Source organism: Rhincodon typus, chromosome 27 (assembly GCF_021869965.1).
Source record: "Rhincodon typus isolate 14 chromosome 27, sRhiTyp1.1, whole genome shotgun sequence".
NCBI lineage: Eukaryota > Metazoa > Chordata > Chondrichthyes > Orectolobiformes > Rhincodontidae > Rhincodon > Rhincodon typus.
Genome location: NC_063358.1, coordinates 24,897,700 through 24,917,944, shown reverse-complemented (window position 1 = coordinate 24,917,944; position 20,245 = coordinate 24,897,700). Strand labels below are relative to the sequence as shown.

General features: G+C 38.5%; 1 protein-coding gene across 1 annotated transcript; it reads left to right on the top strand.

Annotated features, from left to right (window-relative positions):
- Positions 1-4,379: 4,379 nt before the first annotated feature.
- Positions 4,380-18,568, top strand: LOC109921979 (kelch-like protein 31). Its single transcript, XM_020522005.2, has 3 exons — positions 4,380-4,684; positions 12,633-13,845; positions 17,099-18,568. The coding sequence occupies exons 2-3, from the start codon at positions 12,659-12,661 to the stop codon at positions 17,829-17,831; spliced, it is 1,920 nt and encodes a 639-aa protein (XP_020377594.1). The 5' UTR covers positions 4,380-4,684; positions 12,633-12,658; the 3' UTR covers positions 17,832-18,568.
- Positions 18,569-20,245: the final 1,677 nt, after the last annotated feature.

Here is a 20,245-nt window from a genome sequence, read left to right as displayed (position 1 = left end):
CTTCCATTCTTTTTTATTCAGTTATAACTGGCGCACAAAGACTGTTGTGATGCAATGGTTATGTCCCTACCACTGTGCCTGGAGACCCAGGTTCAAGCCCCACCTGCACCAGAGGTGTGTAATAAAATGTCTGAGCAGGTTAGTTAGGAAATAACCAGTGCATTTCCTGTAATGGCTTCTATTTGTGCTCCTACATCAGTCCATCTTCCCAAAGAATTTATCCTCAACTTCCATAGATTTTCATCTACAAAGTGCCCTTTAGCAATATCATGCACAGACAAGGTGCACGTGTACATTGACAATACCCCAGCACTTTTTCACCAAACTTTCTCTTGGCCCCTCCACTGCCTCTGTGTTGTCAGTCTGGTTATCAATTTTTTTAAATACATTCACCAATAACGGCATCACTGGCTAGGTCAGCATTTATTGCCCATCCCTAATTACCATAGGACATTTAAGAGTCAATCACAATCGCTGTGTGTCTGCATACACAGTTAGGCCAGACTGGATAAGGATGGTAGTTTCCTTCCCTAAAGGAATCAGATGGGTTTTTCCTGACAATCGACAGTGGTTTCACGGTCATCAATAGACTCCTGATTCCAGATGTTTATTGAATTCAAATTTCACCATCTGGCAGGATTCAAACCTGGATCTCCAGAACGTTACCTGGGTCTTTGGATTAACAGACCAGTGACAATGCCTCTAGGCCATTGCATTCCCTATCATATATCCAGCTCTACAAGAGCTGAAATCTTCTTCAATTAAACAACATGAAAACTGAAGCCATTGTTTATTGGCCCAGCTCAAACTCCATTCAGTCATCATTGATTGTCCCCTGTCTCTCAAATTTTTCTCTCTCCACTTTTTTAGGGACTCATTAAAACGTAATTCCGTGGTCAAACATTTAATCGCCTGTTTTAATATACCATGAAAGTATAAAATACGGGCAATTAATTTGCAATTCCATCAAGTGGTGGGACTTCTATTTGAGAGAAAACATCTTAACTGAGCCAGGACGCTGAACAGAATCTTACTGGGTCCTGAACAATGTGGGATATGGCAGGTTTTTTTGCAGAATCACTGAAAAGTTCGGAAAACCCTATCTTGACTTTGGGAGCAGCTCACTGCATTGTGCAACAGCTAGCTTCGAGGCAAGTTTACACCAGGCAGCAGCAAGTTGCACATTGAAGAGGATTATTGCTTTTTATGAACTTATTAACCACAGATCTTGTCTTATTAGTATGCAGTTTCCTATCTTACTAACTAGACACTGAGAATTTGTGACATGGAAGTTAGAGCAGGAGCATGGCAACTTCAGCTTGCTTCTGGCTGTGAAGAGCCTACAGGTTGCTCAGGGCAACTTCTGTTGTGATGGCACCTTAATTTTTCTAATGGGAGATCAAAAAATCTTTGTTAATATGGATTACTTGCATGGTGTGCCAATAGCCAGCTCTCAATGTTTAAAACACTGCCAAAGAACAATGAATATTATAAACATATCTGATTATTACAGAAGAGGAATAACATCAAGAATGTCTGAAGAATTGAATAACATCTCTCTCAACAATCCTCAAATTCAGAGTCAAACTTTCATGTTTTTCCCAGTTCTATCTCCCTACAACCCTGTGACATATTCTTTTTCCTTATATGCCAGTGTTTGTGAATTTTGGTGTATCATTTTTAGTTTTGAGATTATTGGTGAATTGTAGAATGTTTGATAAATACAACTAAAACACATGGAAGTCTATTATAGTTGATAGGTTATGGCTCTGTAGCTTTAAGGGATTAATTGCTAGGTGGATAGGATCATAAAAACAGTAGGTGGGCTTGCTGAGCTGAAAACTGGAGCCATGCTGTCTATACATTGCTTGCAATAATGACACTCCAGAGAGATGTTTGTTCGTGAATTTGACCAATACTAAAATTACAAGCATTCGGTTGACTTTGAAATGCTGTAAAATGCATTTATTTCATTAGATCATAACAGAAACTGTAGATTGGGGATGCTAAACCATAACAGTTAGATGAAAGACCGTCCAGGGCAGGTTATGTCTTCATGGATGTGTGGTGCTTAAGAAGGCTCTGATTTCAATTTGTCTATGTAATTGCACCTGGGAGAGTGCTGAATCAAAGCAGTGCTGCTGTTTTCAGATTCCAGCCACTTAAGTAATGAGAAGTCCCTGGAAACCATTAATAGTTAACAGCAGTTGAGAGTGGAGGATAAAGGAAGCCAATAAGCAGTATTTGCCTTGAGCAGCTGGGAAATATTGGAGGTTCAACAAACTCCAAGGCAGTGCCAGCTTACTGAAACTGACCGTTTGCAAAAGAGCTGTGAGTGGGTCCTGGAGTACAGCTTCAGGGATCCTGAAAAATTCAGTCTTAGGTGAAGACATTTAACTACTAGAATGTGAGCAGTTGTTGAGGGAGTATGTGATAGAATGACTTTCAAGGCAGGATCTTTGAAAAAAATTGGAAATGCAGAGGAAACAGTGTTGTAAAGCAGTTTGCTGACTCACAGTGACACTGACATCTGGGTGGGATCTGTCTTGTACACATTGACTATAAAAAGTGCAGTCAATGGGGTGTTCAACCACAATTTAACTGTCAGCTTGTATTTTCCACATGTTAGGCCTGAATGTTAGAGTCTAAGTTGTATATATAATATTGTTTTACTTTGGCTAACCTTGTCTCATAAAGTTTAATTTGTTTGTTGAAAACTGTGGAATCCAATGGCTTCATTTTATTCATAAGTAACTGGGATTCCAAAATTTGTGTAAAGAAAACAAAAAAGTTACTGATCCCAACAGGATCATAACATAAATGTGATGGTTGCATTCAGGATTTTGACTTGAGTGTGATGTCAGGTCTGGGATCATAAAATGAATTGTGATGACAACTTTACTGATTGGCCTGGGTTAATGATTATACTTTTACTAACCTGAATACATCTCCCTTGTACTGTTTGTGTGTGTGAGTATATGTGTGTTGCATCTAGCAACACATACCTGTCACACTTCAGAAATCTCATTAGATTTTAAACTTCATTACCGAACCAAAACAAATTTTAAAGAAAAGGAAGACAGGCTTGGCTTGGCCTGTAACACTATTGGCATGTTCATCTAACAACAGTTAACATTGATTGATCTGTGGCCATTTTTAATAATTTATTCATAGGATGTAAGAGCCACTGGTAAAGTAAGCATTTATTTCCCATTCCAAATTGTCATTGAGAAGATTATGATGGGCCACTGTTGACAACTGAGAGATTTTCTAGACTAGTTCAGAAGCCAGTATCATTACACAGGCTGGAATCACATTTTTTCCCCAAAAATGTACTTTATTCCTAACATTTGTAAAAATGATATGAAAACATTACAACTGGAACCTTGAAGAATTTGTAATAATAATCAACTTGTCCCCACTTTTCCCCTACAAATCACACAACACATTTTTGCACTTCAATGCATTTTCAATCCTTTTATTTTACAAAGTGCATTCTTTGTAAAGCACACAGCTCAAAGAATCTACAGTTTCCAGGTCTTGACATATAATGGCTGAAAACATCATAGACAATGACCTATCCCCATTCTATCTCTGCATTGACTGTCCAAGCTTTAGTGCAACCCTCAGCACATTATCCTGTACTTTGGAATGTGCCAGTCTGCACGTGTCCTAGGTCAAGGACAACATTATGCAATGGAAGACCAGCAAGATTCAGATAGATCCAAGAGCAACTTGACAGTCCTCCAGGCTCAGTTGTTGTTTTTCTTGGTGTGCAACCCTGGGAGCATCCTATGGAACACAAGAGTCCTTACCAGACCAGGAACATAATCACCATCCTACCAGACACCCATTTTACTCAGCAGAAATTAGGTTTTGTATTGTGAGCCATAGATCTACTTTGCAGGAAATGAATAGGTTGTACCTTACAAGAGATAATAGTAAATCAGTCAACCAGCTGAATTGCCTTAAATGGTACAAACTATTTGTTATTGTTTTAAAAGGGTGAATAAACCATTATTCTTTGTACATAACAGCTCTAAATAAGCTAATTGCTGGTAAAACATAAAAAGTTTCAGGTGACAGGCAAAACAAAATCTTTGAACAACAAAATTAGACAGTTAAACACAAAGTACTACTGATGCTAGAATTCTGAAATAGAAACTGTTCATCCAGAGTCATATTGGGCTGAAAATATTAGCTCTGTTTGTCTCACTACAGATGCTGCCAGACCTGCTGAGTTTCTCCATCTCTTTCTAAAATGAGACATTAGTTTGAACAAAGGGTTCAATGCAATCCCTAGCCTGAGACATTGCAAGTTCAAAATAAAAGGAGTGTTCTTGGACTGATGAAAATTCCATTCCTTGCGTGACATGAGGGTGAAAGGTGTCAGGAGGATTCTGGGCTGGGTGGAGACAAGACATGTGGTGCATTGGGTCCCAGCATGGATCCTTCGAGCTGAATGGCCTGTGTCCGTACTGGAAATGACTCAATGGCTCGCCAGGCTACCAGAACCTTTCTCCCCCCACCACCCGGTATTGGGTTGAGCTAGAGACGTCAGTTCCGGTGTGTGGTTTCAGACAGTCTTGTTCTCCAGCTCTTAGAAGCTGGCTGCTGATTTAACACCTCCGCATGAAGCCGCAGTTCTCTCCTGAAACCAACTCAGCGAGTTCCATCAAATAAGGTACAACATTCAGAGACTAGAAAGGGGAAATGAGTGGGGGTAGGTGGAATCTCTACACTGAACAATGCTGCTGTTCACTTGGCGAGAAGTCACCAAGTAAAGTTCCCTCTTGTTTGTAGACGGAGGAGTGCAGTGGTCTCTGTTCAAAATGTTGATTAAAGCTGAGTAAAAATATAACCGGGGGTTTCAGTTGAATGTTCAAATTTAACATTGTGGGCGTGGTGGTGGAAATACTCATTTTAAATCAAAGCAGAACAATCCGTCGAACGAATTCCTGAGATGGTACCAATTGTTTTGAAACGTCATTTAATAAAAATAATCGGTGCGGGGTTTGTTTTCTCTGAGGAAGGGTCACCGGACCCGAAACGTTAACTCTGATTTTTCTTCACAGATGCTGCCAGACCAGCTGAACTTTTCCAGCAGATTGTTTTTGTTTTTGTTTTTGTTTTTGTTCTTGTTCTCTCAAAAGTTTGATTTTGGACTCTGATTCCTCGCTGTTAGAATCTGAAATCGGACACATGAGACTGTCCAGCGCCTCAGTGCCTACTGCTCGTTCAGAATATTGTTTCCAGCCTTAACACGGCGAGAATGTGCGCTTGAATAAAAATTGAAATAATTGATTTCCAACTGCAGCTGTGCTGCCTTTATTATTATAACGGTTGGTCGATTCCGCTTCGTCCATTCGTTTGAGATCTTTATTCTGTTGTCGACTGCAAAATAACTTTTAAAAATGACTCCAACGTTCGATAAACAAGTCGGGCTGCGACAGGTTCTGTGTTGCTATTTCTGTCCTAAAATACCTTAGTAACTATCCGAGCAGCTGGGAGCCTCCACATGACGGACGGATAGCCTCCCAGAAATGAGAGCTCATTGACATGACATACCCTTGTTTCACCTTCAGCTAGCCAGGACCAACGTTACGGTGTTGCAAATTCAGAAGTTAGGCTAATAAACGTCCATTGCTAACCTTACAGACATGTGATTAAGGGGCAAATTTAAATGTGTTTGGAGTGGTGAAGTGGAGCAACTTTTTAGTAAAGTAGCATTTCCAGCATTAGACTTTTAAAGCTGTGGGTGCAGTGTAGCATGAATGTGTCTTCACCGACCTTCAACTTTTTAAGAACTCTTTGAAGAAACTCAGCAGTTCTGGCAGCAACTTTGGAGAGAGAAACAGAATTTCGAGTCCAATATGATTCCTCCTCCAAACAGTTCTGGACTAGAATTGAAATGTAAACTCCATGTCTCTCTCCACAAATGCAGCCAGACCTGCCGAGTTCCTCCAGCATTCCGTGTTTGTTCCAACATTTTTAAACGTGACATTTCCCTGGCTAAGAACAGCCCGTTTTGTTCAGCTCAGGATTAATGTAACTTGCGCTCACTGGGGTAATGTGTCTCTGTGTTGAAGTGCTAAGAATCCTGAACTGCAGATCAAGGCGTCGTGGTAAGGACAACCTTTTCAAGGGAAAAGTGGAACCTCCCATTGTCCATCAGAGAGCATTTGGTTCTCACCAAGAATGAGGTGAATTCTTTTCTGAAGAAGGGTCACTAGGCTTCAAAGGTTAACTCTGATTTCTCTCCGCAGATGCTGCCAGCCCTGCTGAGCTTTTCCAGCAATTTCTTTTTTGTCAGATTTTCAGTATCTGCAGTTCTTCCGGTTTTCTTTCTGAGGTGTATTTTATTTCCCTTTCGATTCCAGTCATTTTCCATTTGACTGGTAGTAATCGATTCCTTGACCCACCTATTTGTGTATGTATGTGTATATCCCGAAGGTGGGCTCTTGTGGGATCGTGTCCCTACCTCTGAGTCCCACCTGCTCCGGAGGTGTATATTAACACCTCTGAACAGGTTGATGAGAAGTATCTATATCACAGAGGCCGACAGATCCCAGTCTACCTGATGTTCGATTCACAAGATTGTGTATGACCGACACATACCAGTTCACAACACTGTAATGTGCTAAATCGAGTGACAAATACAAATTCAACACCGGCTTTTATTCACGTACGATGCTAGCAAGACCTTGTGAATATTTGTTTTTTGTTATTCTTTTTAAAAAGTTGCAAAATGATTGAAATGCGTTTAAGGTTTGGACTGGTGTGTGTTTGTTTTACGAATTCGAACTAAACATGGAAAGAGCTCTGATCTGAGTGGAACTCGGTGCGGTGCCTGGGAAGGGGCTGTTTTGGTAGTTGTCCCCTTGCAGTTCTTCTCCATATTCGCGCATTTCGCCTGACGACATGTGAATATTTATAGGGTTGGCTGGAATGAAATGCGCCCTGTTGGTATTTTTACCCTTCTATTTTAATCAGGAGCCGAGGAAAAGCAGCGTGGTCAGCTTTATAAAGATCCGGCCATTCTCAAAAACCTGAAAGGTAGCATCCTTTACAAAAAAATCCAAAAGCAAATCTTAACTTGCACTTTTCCAATCGCGTGCTTATAGTATTTTGTTAACCAACCTGGGAGCAAGAATGATGTACATCAAAGGTTTCTGGTGGTTTGTCATGGCACTGTGCTAGCGTCTTTTTTTACGGGAGAAATTTCCAACTGCTAAACACAAACAGGGGCTTTATTACCTCTTTAATACCACGTTAGGTCGCTCTGTTTAATTCCGCTCTCAGATCGTCTGATGCACATTTTGGAGATTTGGCTAACTCGCCAAGGTTGGATTTTGGGTTTCCAACCTCAAAAATAAATCTCTTTTTGAGGGAATCTCTCAGATTCAGAAACGGGTAGTATATGCGCAGAGCTAACCTTGCGGACAGATGTGATTAGGAGTAAGTTTTTAAAGTTTAAATACATTTAGGATGATGAAGTGGAGCGATTTTTAATACACAAGTATTTCCGATATGTCTTTTTTTTTAAATAAAAAAGCACCCTCTGCTTTGTGGTACAGTGTGGCGTGAATGTATCTTTTCATTAACCTCCAGCTTTTAAAATAAAAGCAAAATATTGCGGATTTTGAAAATCTGGAGGGGATCAGGCTTCGGGATCTCTTGACGGGATCGTGCATTTTCAGTCTTCGGGATCGCTTTTTTTAGTCGTCCATGGGAGGTAGGATTTACTTACTGTGAATATTGGAATAATTTACAATTGGATTTTTAACAGCAATTTTGTTAATTAATTACAAATTAAAAACAAATCAGAAAGTCAACGCACTCCATTTCTACCATCTGAGAAGGTTCCTATGGTCCCTCTATTCAGTATTTCCAATATTTCGCTTGTACTGTTTAATGTAGAATTCCATTACAATTTGTGATTATTGTTTGTTTGAATATTCCCTCTGTTTTGGAATTGGTTTATATTGAAATAATGCTCAATATTTAACATTTTCTGTACCACTTCCAATCTAACATATTTCAAAGGGAAATTATGGGCTAGACCAGCATTTATGGCCAGCCCTGCATTTTTTGACCTGCTGGAATCCGTAGGGTGTAGGGAGACCCACAGTGCTGTTAGGGTGGGAATACCAGGATTTTGACCCAACTACAGTGAAGGAACCACAATATAGTTCCAAATCAGGATTGAGGCAGACTTGCAGTTGGTGGTGTTCCCATGTGTATCTGCTGCCCTTATTCCTCTAGGTGGCAGAGTTTGGGGCTTGGAATGTGCCTTTGAAGGAGTTAGTGGTGCTCTGGATTTTGCCCACCACATTACACTATGTTCTAACATTGTTGCAGTGACAAGATCATTCTTTGGCTTCAGTATTCATATATATCAACTATATTTTTAAAAGGAGGAAATGAGGAAGGGCTGAAAATCAGAAGGGGAAAGGGAGGCGTTGATTCTTTCAAACATTCCAATGGAGAAACTCCCGAGAATGGGAATCTAATCGCAAACTATTTGGATCTTTTCAGAAGATGGCTCATCAACTTGGTTTGGTTTGGCTTGCCATGAAACTTAGCAGACAAAAGCCAATTCTAGTCAAGCAAAGCAAAATGTACAAAAGGTCAAAGTTCAGCAGACACCAACGTACAATGGAGGCTGTGATCCAAGGGATTCATTTTTCCTGTCAGCATTAATTATCAAAACCACACAGAGGAGAAAATGTGAGGGAATACATTTGAAATCTGGACAAGACTGACAGCTATTGTGTTGCAAATACACTAACACTGCCCTAAATGGGATAGATTTTGAACAGATTAGACAGCTCAAAACTGACCATCCATGAGATGCTTTTGGCCATGAGGATAAGCAGAATTGTATTTAACCATCATCTGCAACCTCAATGTCTTGCATATCCCACCCTTTACCATTAATATCAAGCTGGGATGGATGCGACGGGGTACTCTTGTTCGATGTAAAGTGCAAGACGGCATGCCAGCAGCATCAGCAATACCAAAAAATGAGATATGAATCATGTGAAGTTACAACACAGGACTACTTGCATGCCGAGCACAGTAAATAGCATGTGATAGACAGAGCATGGATCAGATCCAAGCTCTGCAGTCCTGCTACATCCAGCCATAAATGGTCATAGACAACTAAACAGCTAATCAGGAGGAAGAGGCTCCAGAATTATCCTTGTTCTTCATGATGGGGGGAGCATCAACACAAAAGACAGAAGCATTTGCAATCATCTTCAGTAAGAGGTGTCCAGTAGATGATCTAAGTCAGCTTCTTACTGAGGTTCTCCGCATCATAGATGCCAGTTTTCAGCTGATTTGATACACTTCACACAATACCAAAATGGGATTTATGGTATTTGATACTTCAAAGTCCATGCCACTTGACAATATACCAGCAATAGTACTCCGAATAAATGTGCTCGAATTAGCCACAGCCCAGTACAACTACTGAACATTTGCTCCATAATGCTGAGTTTGGCTCCACGAGGGCCAATCACCTCTTGGTCTCATTACAGCCGTACTCCAAACAAGGATGAAGGGGCTGAACTCCAGAGCTGAGATGAAAGTGACAGCTCTTGACATTAAGGCAACATTTGACCAAGTATAGCATCTAGGAGCCCGAGCACAACTGGACTCGATGGGCATTAGGAGAAAACTCTGCTTGTTGGAGTCAGACCTTGCACAAGGTTGTTGGAGATCATTCATCTCAGCTTCAGAGCATTAACCTGAACAACTCCTGGATTAATGACCTTGGACAAACCATATTCAGCTGCTTCCTCAATGACTTTCCCTCCATCATAAGGTCAGAAGTGGGGATCACTGCTGCTGATGGCATAATGTTCAGCATAATTCACAACTTCTCATTTATTGAAGTAGTCAACGTCGATCAGCAGCAAGATATTGACAATAGATAGGCTTCAACTGATGAGTGGAAAAAACACAGGTATCAAACAATGACCATCTCTAAAAGGAGAGAATCTAACCATCTCCCCTTGACAATTATCACTGAATCATCCATTATCAACATCCTGTGAGTTATCATTGACCAGGAACTGAACTGGACCAGTCATATAAACATTGGTTACAACGTCAGGTCACAAGCCAGGAATTCTGAAGTGAATAACTCTCACCTCCTGGTTCCACGAAGTCTCTCAACCATTAACAAGATACAAGACCGAGGTATAAGGGAATATTCTCCCCTTGCCTAGGTGAATGCAGCTCCAGTAATACTCGAGCTCAACCCCATCCAGGACAACGCATCCTACTTGACTGACACCCATCCACCATCTTTAACATTTGCTGCTCCAGCATCAATGTGCAGTACCATCTACAAGAAAGAACATGCAGCATCTCCAAAGATGTACAGGTTACGTAGATAGGCTATGCTAAATTCCCCTGTAATGTCCAGGAATGTGCAAACTAAGTGGATTAGCCATGGTAAAATGGAGGGTTTTGGGATAAGGTGGGGGAGCTGGGTCTGGGTATGACATTCTTTGGAAGTTCAGTGCAGACATGATGGGCCAAACGGCCTCTTTCCGCACTGTAGAGATTCTATGATATGATATTAACTCACCAAGGCTCAACTGACTGCACCTTCCAAACACAATACCTCAACTATCTAGAAAGACCAGGGCAGCAGATACACAAGAATCCCCACTGTACATTTTCCTCCAAACCACATACCATCGAGACTTGCAAATACAGCACCATTCCTGCATATCTCTTGGGTCAAAACCCTGGTACTCCTTTCCTAAAAACACTGGGTGTGACTACTCCCCCGTAGACTACAGCCGTTTAAGAAGGTGGCTCACCACTCCCTTCTCAAGGGCAATTAGGGATGGGCAATAAATGCTGACCCAACCAGTGACACCCCTTCCTATGAACAAATATAAAAAATGAGATCATCAACAAATTTTCCCACCCAAATATCGGCAGTCAGTGACACCCAAAAAGTAGCAAGTCAAAACTCTCACATTGCTTTCTCATGAGAGTTCACAGGTGCTGGAGTAGTTAATCTCAAAATAGCAATCTTTTAATAGAGGAAACAGCAGCTGAGCCTGCCAGGCCCATGACATCAAACTCTCAATTGTGATTAAAAGAAATCTGAAACGTTTAGTATAAATGTTGGAATATTTTACATTCAGCTTTTTTTTTTAAACACAATTTTGCTAATTTTTACACGTTAAATACAGACCAGAAAGTCCATTCACCCGATTTCTATCATCCAAGCAAAACATTCCTATGGTCCTTCTGCTGTGCAGCCAATTGCTTCTTCAGTACTTACAATATGTTGTTGCTTCAGCTGTTTCATCTAGAAATCCTATTAAAATTTGTGATTGTTTGTTTGAACTTTGCCCCACATTTGGAATTGATTTAGATTGAAATTATTTCAGAGATTCAACATTTTCTGTATCTCTTCCTACCTAATATATTTATAAAGGATCATCAGAGTTGCGTCTTTAAAGATGCTAAAGCCCACCTTCTTGCTTTTCCTCACTACTCATATGTTTAACACTAAGGATTTGCATTATGCCTTCAGCATTGTTTCTAGCTGCCTCAATGGCCAGATTGTATGCAATATTTAGGATGTGATATTTCAAAGCACTGTACAATTTCAGTATCACTTCCACTGCATTGCACTCTACTGTTTTTGGCTTTATAGATCAGCATTCTGTTTGTTGTATTGATCCTGTTCTGTAGCAGTTGAGCAGTAAATCTACTAAACATTACTTTTAACATCTCCCTTGGCTATCTCCACAACATGCATTGAGAATATGTCATTAATCTTCTTTACATTGTGCAGTACTTTACAGATTTATAAACAAATTAATCTATTATTCTGCCTACTTGTTCAGTTTGTCCAAATTGTATTATACGCCCCAACTGAATGTAACATAGTTCCAGCTTGAACGTATGTTTACTTTAGCTGCCACTGAGAATGCAGATTGGGAAATTGCCCATCTGCAACTGGTAATTTTCTATCCATGAATTTGTGGTCCTGATCTGCTCTCTGAGTATACTTGGTTGTGTGAAGGGAGGTACAAAGTTGAATTTGACCTCTGCCTCTGTGAATATTTAAAAATGAGTAATTTGTGAATACATTTTTGCTTTTCTTGATTTAAACATTTGGTGACTTCTGGTAGGCCAATAAAAATGAAGGTTGTAGCTAATTCCATGTTAATAATGTCATGCTAAACATCTTGTTAGCAAATCAAAAGGCAAATGTTGATTTGATCTGTCTGCAGCAATTGGTTGTACTATTTAGTAGTTACTCAAACACGAACTGACTGTTAAGGTATTTTACAGTAAAGAGAAAGGTAGACAAATTGTATTGCAAAACAAGTTATGAATCTACACTTTTTTCAGAATTCACTGTCAAAACATTGTAATTTTTTTGTATGCATGGAAATTTGTGGAATAGTAGAGTTTAGTTTTATCTTTTCAAGTATCCAAGTGTGAAACTCCAATATCTGATAAAATATTAATTTTAATTCGGACGGATTTCCATTCAGAAAAAAAAAATTAGTTTAAGTTATTTAAGCTTTTGTTAGGGGGTAATAGAATTATGAAATAATTAATGTTATTAAATTTCTACTTTTTAGATTGAGTTGTGTTTGTAAAACACACAATGGCACCAAAGAAGAAAAGCACTAAGAAAAACAAGACTGAAAAGAATGATTTACCAAAAATAAGCATTGTTGAGGACACAACCATTGACATCGATCAGCTGAACCACCTTAACACACTCTATGATAGTGGATCAAATGGGTTTCGATGCACAGCCACAGAAGTCTCCAATCCCAATCATGGCAACATCCTTTTGGAGGAAATCAGCAGGATGCGCCAGGAGAGACTGTTCTCTGATCTCACACTATCCACTAAAAATAAATCCTTTGATGTCCATAAAGTGGTGATGGCTGCTTGTAGTGATTATTTCCGTAACATGTTGAAAAAAGATCCTTCGATTAAATGTGTAGACGTTAATGATGTTTCACCTTTGGGTTTAACCACTGCGATAACCTATGCCTATACAGGGACACTCAGCTTGTCTCTTTATACTATTGGATGCACCATTGCCACTGCCACCCAATTTCAAATGTATACCTTGATCAATATGTGCACTGACTTCCTCATCCAAGAAATTAATGTGGAAAACTGCATGTACATCTCAAATATTGCTGGGACATATGGATTAAACCACGTTAAAGAGTCAGCAAAGAAATTCATCCGTGAAAATTTCTTGGAGTTTTCAGAAAATGATCAATTCATGAAGCTGACTTATGATCAAATAAGTGATTTGTTGATGGATGACAGCCTGCAATTGCCCTCTGAGCTCACTGCATTTCAAATTGCTATGAAATGGTTGCAATTTGATTCCAAAAGGGTGAAGCATGCAGCTGACCTGTTGAGTAATATCAGATTTGGTACCATTTCAGCTCATGATCTAGTCAGTTATGTTCAACCTATCCCATGTATGATGCAAGATCCAGATTGCCATCGACTCCTAGTTAATGCTATGAACTATCACCTTCTGCCTCATCAACAGAACTCAATGCAATCGAGAAGAACAAAGCTCAGGGGAGGACAGAAGGTTCTGTTAACCGTAGGTGGTCGACCAGCTTTGACTGAGAAGGCTTTGAGTAGAGAAATCTTATACAGAGATCCAGAAAATGGATGGAACAAACTTGCAGAAATGCCAGCTAAAAGCTTCAATCAATGCGTAGTTGTGATGGATGGCTTTTTATACGTGGCTGGTGGTGAGGATCAGAATGATGCCAGAAACCAAGCTAAACATGCTGTCAGCAGTTTAAACAGGTAACGTAAGCCAATTGTTCTGTGGTACATGCAAAGTATTTAATAACTTCAAACTCAGAAAAAAATCTGCAAACTATTTAAGTTTTTTTTTTGTTACTAGGGATATATCCTAATTTTTACAATAAGATAACTTGTGCAATTTAGTGCCCATAATGTCCGTGGGACACCCAAAAACCCTTCAAAGCCATTATGATACTTTTGAAGCACTGTCACTGATGTGATTCTGTTCAGTCAAATGTGGCAGCAGAATTTATACATGTTAAGATCCCATCAACAGCAATGAGATAAGTGATCAGATAATCTACCCCTGTTGGTTAAATCACATCAAGTTTTAATAGCAACCCTAAGGGGAGAGAAATTAGTTTAAAAATGCATACAAATACTGTTTTTTTTTTTTTTTTTTTAAAAACATCGCTTAAAACCTATTTATCAAACATGGTCCCATTTTCTGTTTGAGGATTTCTGGCACTTTGTGACAATGCATCATCTTGGGAACCTGGATTTGATTGGAGGCAAAATGATAGCATTTATTTTCATGAAAACTGTTTCAAATGAAATCAATTCAAGATACCTCAATCAAACACAAGAAAGCACCCACAATTAATTAATAAATACTTTAACTATTATGAAGTCTTCAGTTGATAGCTCCCCTCACTTGCATGTTGCTTCTCAAACTATCTTGGCTGCGGAAGCTTTCTTCACTTCCAGCCACACACCTATAAATGTTCCCTATACAGGCCTGATGAAGGACTGACGGCATTCGCAGTTGACTCTGTCCTGACAAACTTATACCTTCATGCTTACCGGCAATTATGGACGATGCCATTATTGAATTATTCACAATGCAAAAAATTCTATTTACTAGCTGAAAGATGGTATGCAATGAAGAGAAGTGGCATAAAATTGATGCATGTAATCTTTCTCCAAGTGGTGTCTTTTTCATTCCTCAGAGCTGGTGACTGTTATAGTGAATGTAACTAGACATGCTCATAATCTTCCATTTACTTTTTCAATCGATCATTCTTCCTGGCAGTTTAGTCAGTGAGTGTTAGCAGAAATTTGACCATAAGGGTATCTTATTGTTATTTGATATCTAGATAGGATTAGAAGCATGAAATCTGACTAATTTTCCTTAGAGGGAACTGAGACAACTTTAGAATCTTAACAGCACATGTAGGAAACAGCTTCCAATGGACATAAACCATTTCAGGTTTTAGAAAAACCTATTACTCGTGAGCAGAAAAGTAATCATATATTTTATATTTTATATTACTGAACGTTGTTAAAAAATGAACATTCAACAACTGAAAGCAAATCTATTTGACATATGACCAATTTAAGTTTTAGCACTTAGTTGTTCTTACATTACAAAAGATCTTCAAGTGTAGCTGGAGCCAAAACACAATTAATCTATGTATCATTCAGACTGAGGCAATAGTAAGTATCTAGTATCAATTAAATAACCATGCTGTGGTTGTGTGAAACTGCTGACTGTGAATCAGAGAGGGAGCTTTCTCTTAATGTTACCTAATAAATCTCCTTCTTCTTAAACTGATTTATGGGAGTGGCAAAAATAAAATCTGGCTTGAATAGGATTTTTATGTAACGGGGCAGAATGATGCTAAAGATTTGACATTTAAAACACAAATTAAAACTGGTTATTTAAAACTGCCTTATCACATCTTTAAGTCTTTTAAAAGATTCTAAAAAGGTAGTATTGACATATCGTGTTCTTGACTGATCCTCAAGATTATTCAACTGTTACTATTTTATAATGCCATACTTAGATTTGTTCATTTGCAAGAGATGCCTTAATAACTCATGTTTCTTTTAAATCTAGCATACCTCCACAGGCCTGATACCATCTCATTACAGTTATGATACTAAGTATAGCAGTGTCCGTCACATTACATTGACATTGTATTTTAGATGAAAAGTATGAATTAGGGTTTACCTATGCTTTTCGTATCCTCAGAATGTGCCAGAGAATTTCACTACTGACTGAAACAAACACCAACCTTCTAGCTCTTTGTGGAATTTTTTAAGAGACTCCCAATTAATCCCAGAAATTTCCTGCTGTCCTTTTACAGTCAGCAGAACCATTCCCATTTGCAGAAATTGGAACCAATTAGTTTTGTTTTGTTTTACTCGGGTGTTAATACGGACTGGATTATTTTACAAAATTATGAACTTCAACCTAAAATTCAAATAGCTGTGGGCTCTGGCAGGAGAATAGCTTTCAGTTTTAACTTTGACATTTGAAATGGGTTTGACTGCAAAATTTGAAATTAAGGAGATGAAAGCAACCATTTGTGAACTAATACAAATCTTGATTCTCTCTCTCTCTGGATCAAATGTTTCATCAGTTGAACTCCACTCCTGATTTAAGCACTTAAACTGGGTGTCTATTCCATTGCAGACTGACGGAACATTGTTAAGTGAGATGTAAAATCGAGACTCCACCTGTCCTTTCAGATAGATGTAAAAGATCCTTTGCCATTATTCAGGGAAGGAAATTCTCTACAAAATCATGGCCAACATTAATTGTCAACCAACATTTTAAAAAAAGGACTGATTACCACATTGCTGTTTCTTTGTGCACCATTTAGTTGCTGCGTTTTTTCACTTTAGCTTTATTTAACTTTGGGACATCTTGAGATAATGAAGGCATTATGTAAAGCCAAATACTTTTTCTCCAGTGAAATTACAAAGTGCAGTATAATACACGTTCCTTCTTAGTCACTAAAAAAATCTTATTGCTCATTTGAAATTCTTCCCTTGAATCCAATGATGTTTTCAAAAGCAACATTTTTTCAATTAGAAATCTGAGTGAAGAGGCAAGTCCTACAGAATGAGGTACCACTGAAGTTGTAAGGAGTAATAAAATAGGTAGTAAGACCTACAATGACCTCAGTATATACCAAAGTATTTTATGACCAATGAAGTACTTCTCTGACGTTAGTCACTGTTATAATGTAGGAAAGGAAACATGACAGAAGTTATTGAGTGGCAATTTGATGTGTTACAAAATTTCCTGAATTGTTGTGCTGTTGTCTTGTTTTGACTAACTGAGATCAACTGCTACGATTAAAGAATAACTCCACTTTATAATCCACCTCCTAGGATGGTAGAACAGATGAATCTTCAGCTTTTCAACAAGCTATTCATATTAAATGGCAAACCTTATGAAATCATCTCCTTGATGTAATCTTTTCATATCCAAAAGGTATTTTTAAAAAATCATGTTTTTCAGATATGACCCTCGTTTCAATACGTGGTTTCATTTGGCCAGCATGCTTCAGAGGCGAACCCATTTCAGTATGTGTGCTTACAATGGCCTGCTTTTTGCAATTGGTGGTCGGAATTCAGATGGTCCTGTTTTGTCCATGGAATGTTACATCCCTTCCACTAATCAGTGGCAGATGAAGGCTCGGATGGACGTCGCCCGCTGCTGTCATGCTTCTGCTCTTAGCGATGGCAAGATCCTGATAACTGGCGGCTATATCAACAATGGTTACTCTCGTACAGTGTGCGCCTATGATCCAACAATTGACACTTGGAAAGACTATGCTAGTTTGAGTACACCCAGAGGATGGCACTGTGCAGTCACTCTTGGTGATTATAGCTACGTGATGGGGGGTAGTCAGCTTGGGCCGCAAGGTGAGCGGGTTGATGTGATAACGGTTGAACGCTACAATGCTTATAATGGGCAATGGAGCTACGTGGCTCCCCTATCAATTGGTGTAAGCACAGCTGGTGTAACAACCCTGAATGACAGAGTTTATCTAGTCGGAGGTTGGAATGAAAGTGCAAAGAAATACAAGAGCTGCATCCAGATCTACAATCCAGATCTGAATGAATGGACTGAGGAGGATGAGCTACCAGAAGCCACAGTGGGTGTCTCTTGTTGCACCATTATGTTGCCCAACAACAAACTTCGAGAGTCCAGAGCTAGTTCTGTGGCATCTGCAGCAATCAGTATCTAATGAGTAGCATATTTTAAATTTTAAGAAACTCTTTATACAGCCAGACTTCAAATATAAACCCCAGTATTATCACCTAGTTCTTTCATTCATATGGCCTTACCCAACATTTTACCTGACAGTGTCTAGAAAAACTTGCATTATTGGTTTCATGGCAGAGTGGGCAGCAGCTGGGTAACTTTGTCTCCTAGCATTTTCCAGGTAGATATCTTTACAGAAGGGTTTGACAAATCTTTTTACAATTGCCCCAAAAACTCTAATCTGGTGCACTGAAATGTTTTTTTTTCAAAAAATAAGTTTTGTCAAATGTTTTCCATGGAGATAGTGCTTCTTAAATATCAATACAAGTGGCCAAGATACATGTATATCTTAAATCAATCAAAAAATTGTTCACTGGATGCAGTATTCTCCAAGATTCAACCAGTAAATGGTCACTTTCTATCCATCATGTTATTGATTTTATTATGATCTGACATGCTCTGAAGAATGAAATCAGTTATATTTCCAGAATTTAGACTCAATAAAGTTGCATCAATGTTAAGAAGCCTGAGAGAGGAACAAAATGGAGACTGCCTTCTTTAAAAACACCAAATTTATCACATTTCCAAACTGAAAAATAAGAAACTTGTCAACTCTCTTCCCCTTTACTATCACATCTTGAGATAAAGTGAATATTGTACAGAAATGGTAAGGAAATGTTTTGTTGATTAAAGGTAGCCATGACTCATCTAAAAGCTTAAGTGGTTTGCTAAACACTTGAGACAGCACTTTAGACAACCTCACCAAAAAACAATCAAAATCCTTTGAGGTTCCACAGGATGATTCATTTTGATTTGTTAACTGACCAAAGTAGGAAGTGAAATGCCAACAAATTTAGCAATGAGTTGTCAAGATTTTTAAAAAGCAAACATTAAAATAAAGTATCGACATTTTAGTATTAGCTGTATGAAGGTGAAAGCAAAATTTTCAGTTTACTGCAGTGATCATTAGAGTAACGAGAGGGAAGGTTTACATTATGAAAACAACTAGTAATAAAAAAAATAGCAAAATTGAAGGAAGTTGTAAGTTTAAAAAAAAATTAGGTAGTGACAATGATGGAATTTTGTAGCTTTTCAGTATAAGGAAAACAACAAGCTGTAGTAGATAAACCTCAAAGCTCAACTAAAATTCTGTAATCAGAAATTTTCTTTCCACTTTCTACCTTGTTTTAATTTTAAAATAATCTGATGCTTCAAATTGTTGTCAAAAACCAAATCAAAGTTCTCTTCATTTAAAAACTAAACCAACTTACCAAATGAAAAAGAAACAAGTCAGCAAGTAAAATGATGGGACAAGATGGAAGGGTTACAGACTTGAGATTTAACTCAACCTTCCCTCTATTCCTGGTTTATCACATTGCAATAAGAATTGGGGTGTAGTTCTGGAGGTTTAGTCCCATGGCAGAATTAAAATGAAATGTAGCTACAGGGCAATGCAGCAATGTATAAGGGTAGTTTGGATAACAAAGCACAAGAATGGAAAAGGAGTTTGAGAAGGACGAGAGGCAAATTAATGCTTTTAATAGTCCTCTAGCTGTAAAATATCTGACCAAGATTGTGACAAATCACAAAATGAGGCACGTGACTGTTAAGCCCACATACGAGCTTGTCCAAAGCAATTGTTTAAATATCATACTTCAGACCGCAGGATCAAGTTAAATAGCTCACAGCTAAACTATTAGACAGAGGGCCTAGCAATGTAGAGAAGGGGCACAAATTGGTAAGAGGCACTATTGGCATCCCAACAGTTGTCTTGAATTAGAAGTGGCATTAATATGAATAGTGGCTTGAGCAGTGATTGACCTTCTTCACCTTCCTAATGGCATAACAGCATGGAGAGAAACTTTAAGTACAAAAGTCTTTTCATGTAGCCCACTTTAAACGTGACCTGATGGCACAGCATACAGTATGAAACAAATAAAGATACAATTTGTATCATTTTACTCAAAACTTGGAATAGAACTCAAGGGAAATACTATTTCCTAGACGGATCTCATAAGCAGCAAGGAATGATCAAAATTGTGTTGCTGGTAGGAAAACCTTCTATAGGTCTTAAGAAAAGGTGAGAGACTTTACCAAGGTGACAGTGAAAGCAATGGAATCTTGAGTAATTTGAAGTTGTTGCAGTTAAAGTGTTTAGGCTAATGTAAAAAAAGAAATGTCCTGGAAAGTTAAAAATTGATTGCTTATTGAACAAACCTAACTCCCAGTATTTAATGACACTTTTTTAATGAAACTATTGGCCCAAAAAACAAAGAAGCTGTAAATATTTCAAAATAACCTTACATTATCTGTTGTAGACACAATTGAAATAATAGTGATTCCTGAATATCAGTATCATTGAAACTGTATCTGACTAAATCAAGCAATCACTTCTCC

Excerpts from the sequence above, each read along its gene's own strand:
- LOC109921979 (XM_020522005.2), top strand. The coding sequence starts at position 12,659 with ATGGCACCAAAGAAGAAAAGCACTAAGAAAAACAAGACTGAAAAGAAT. Across the intron at positions 13,846-17,098 it reads GCTGTCAGCAGTTTAAACAG|ATATGACCCTCGTTTCAATA; the intron begins GTAACGTAAGCC and ends CATGTTTTTCAG.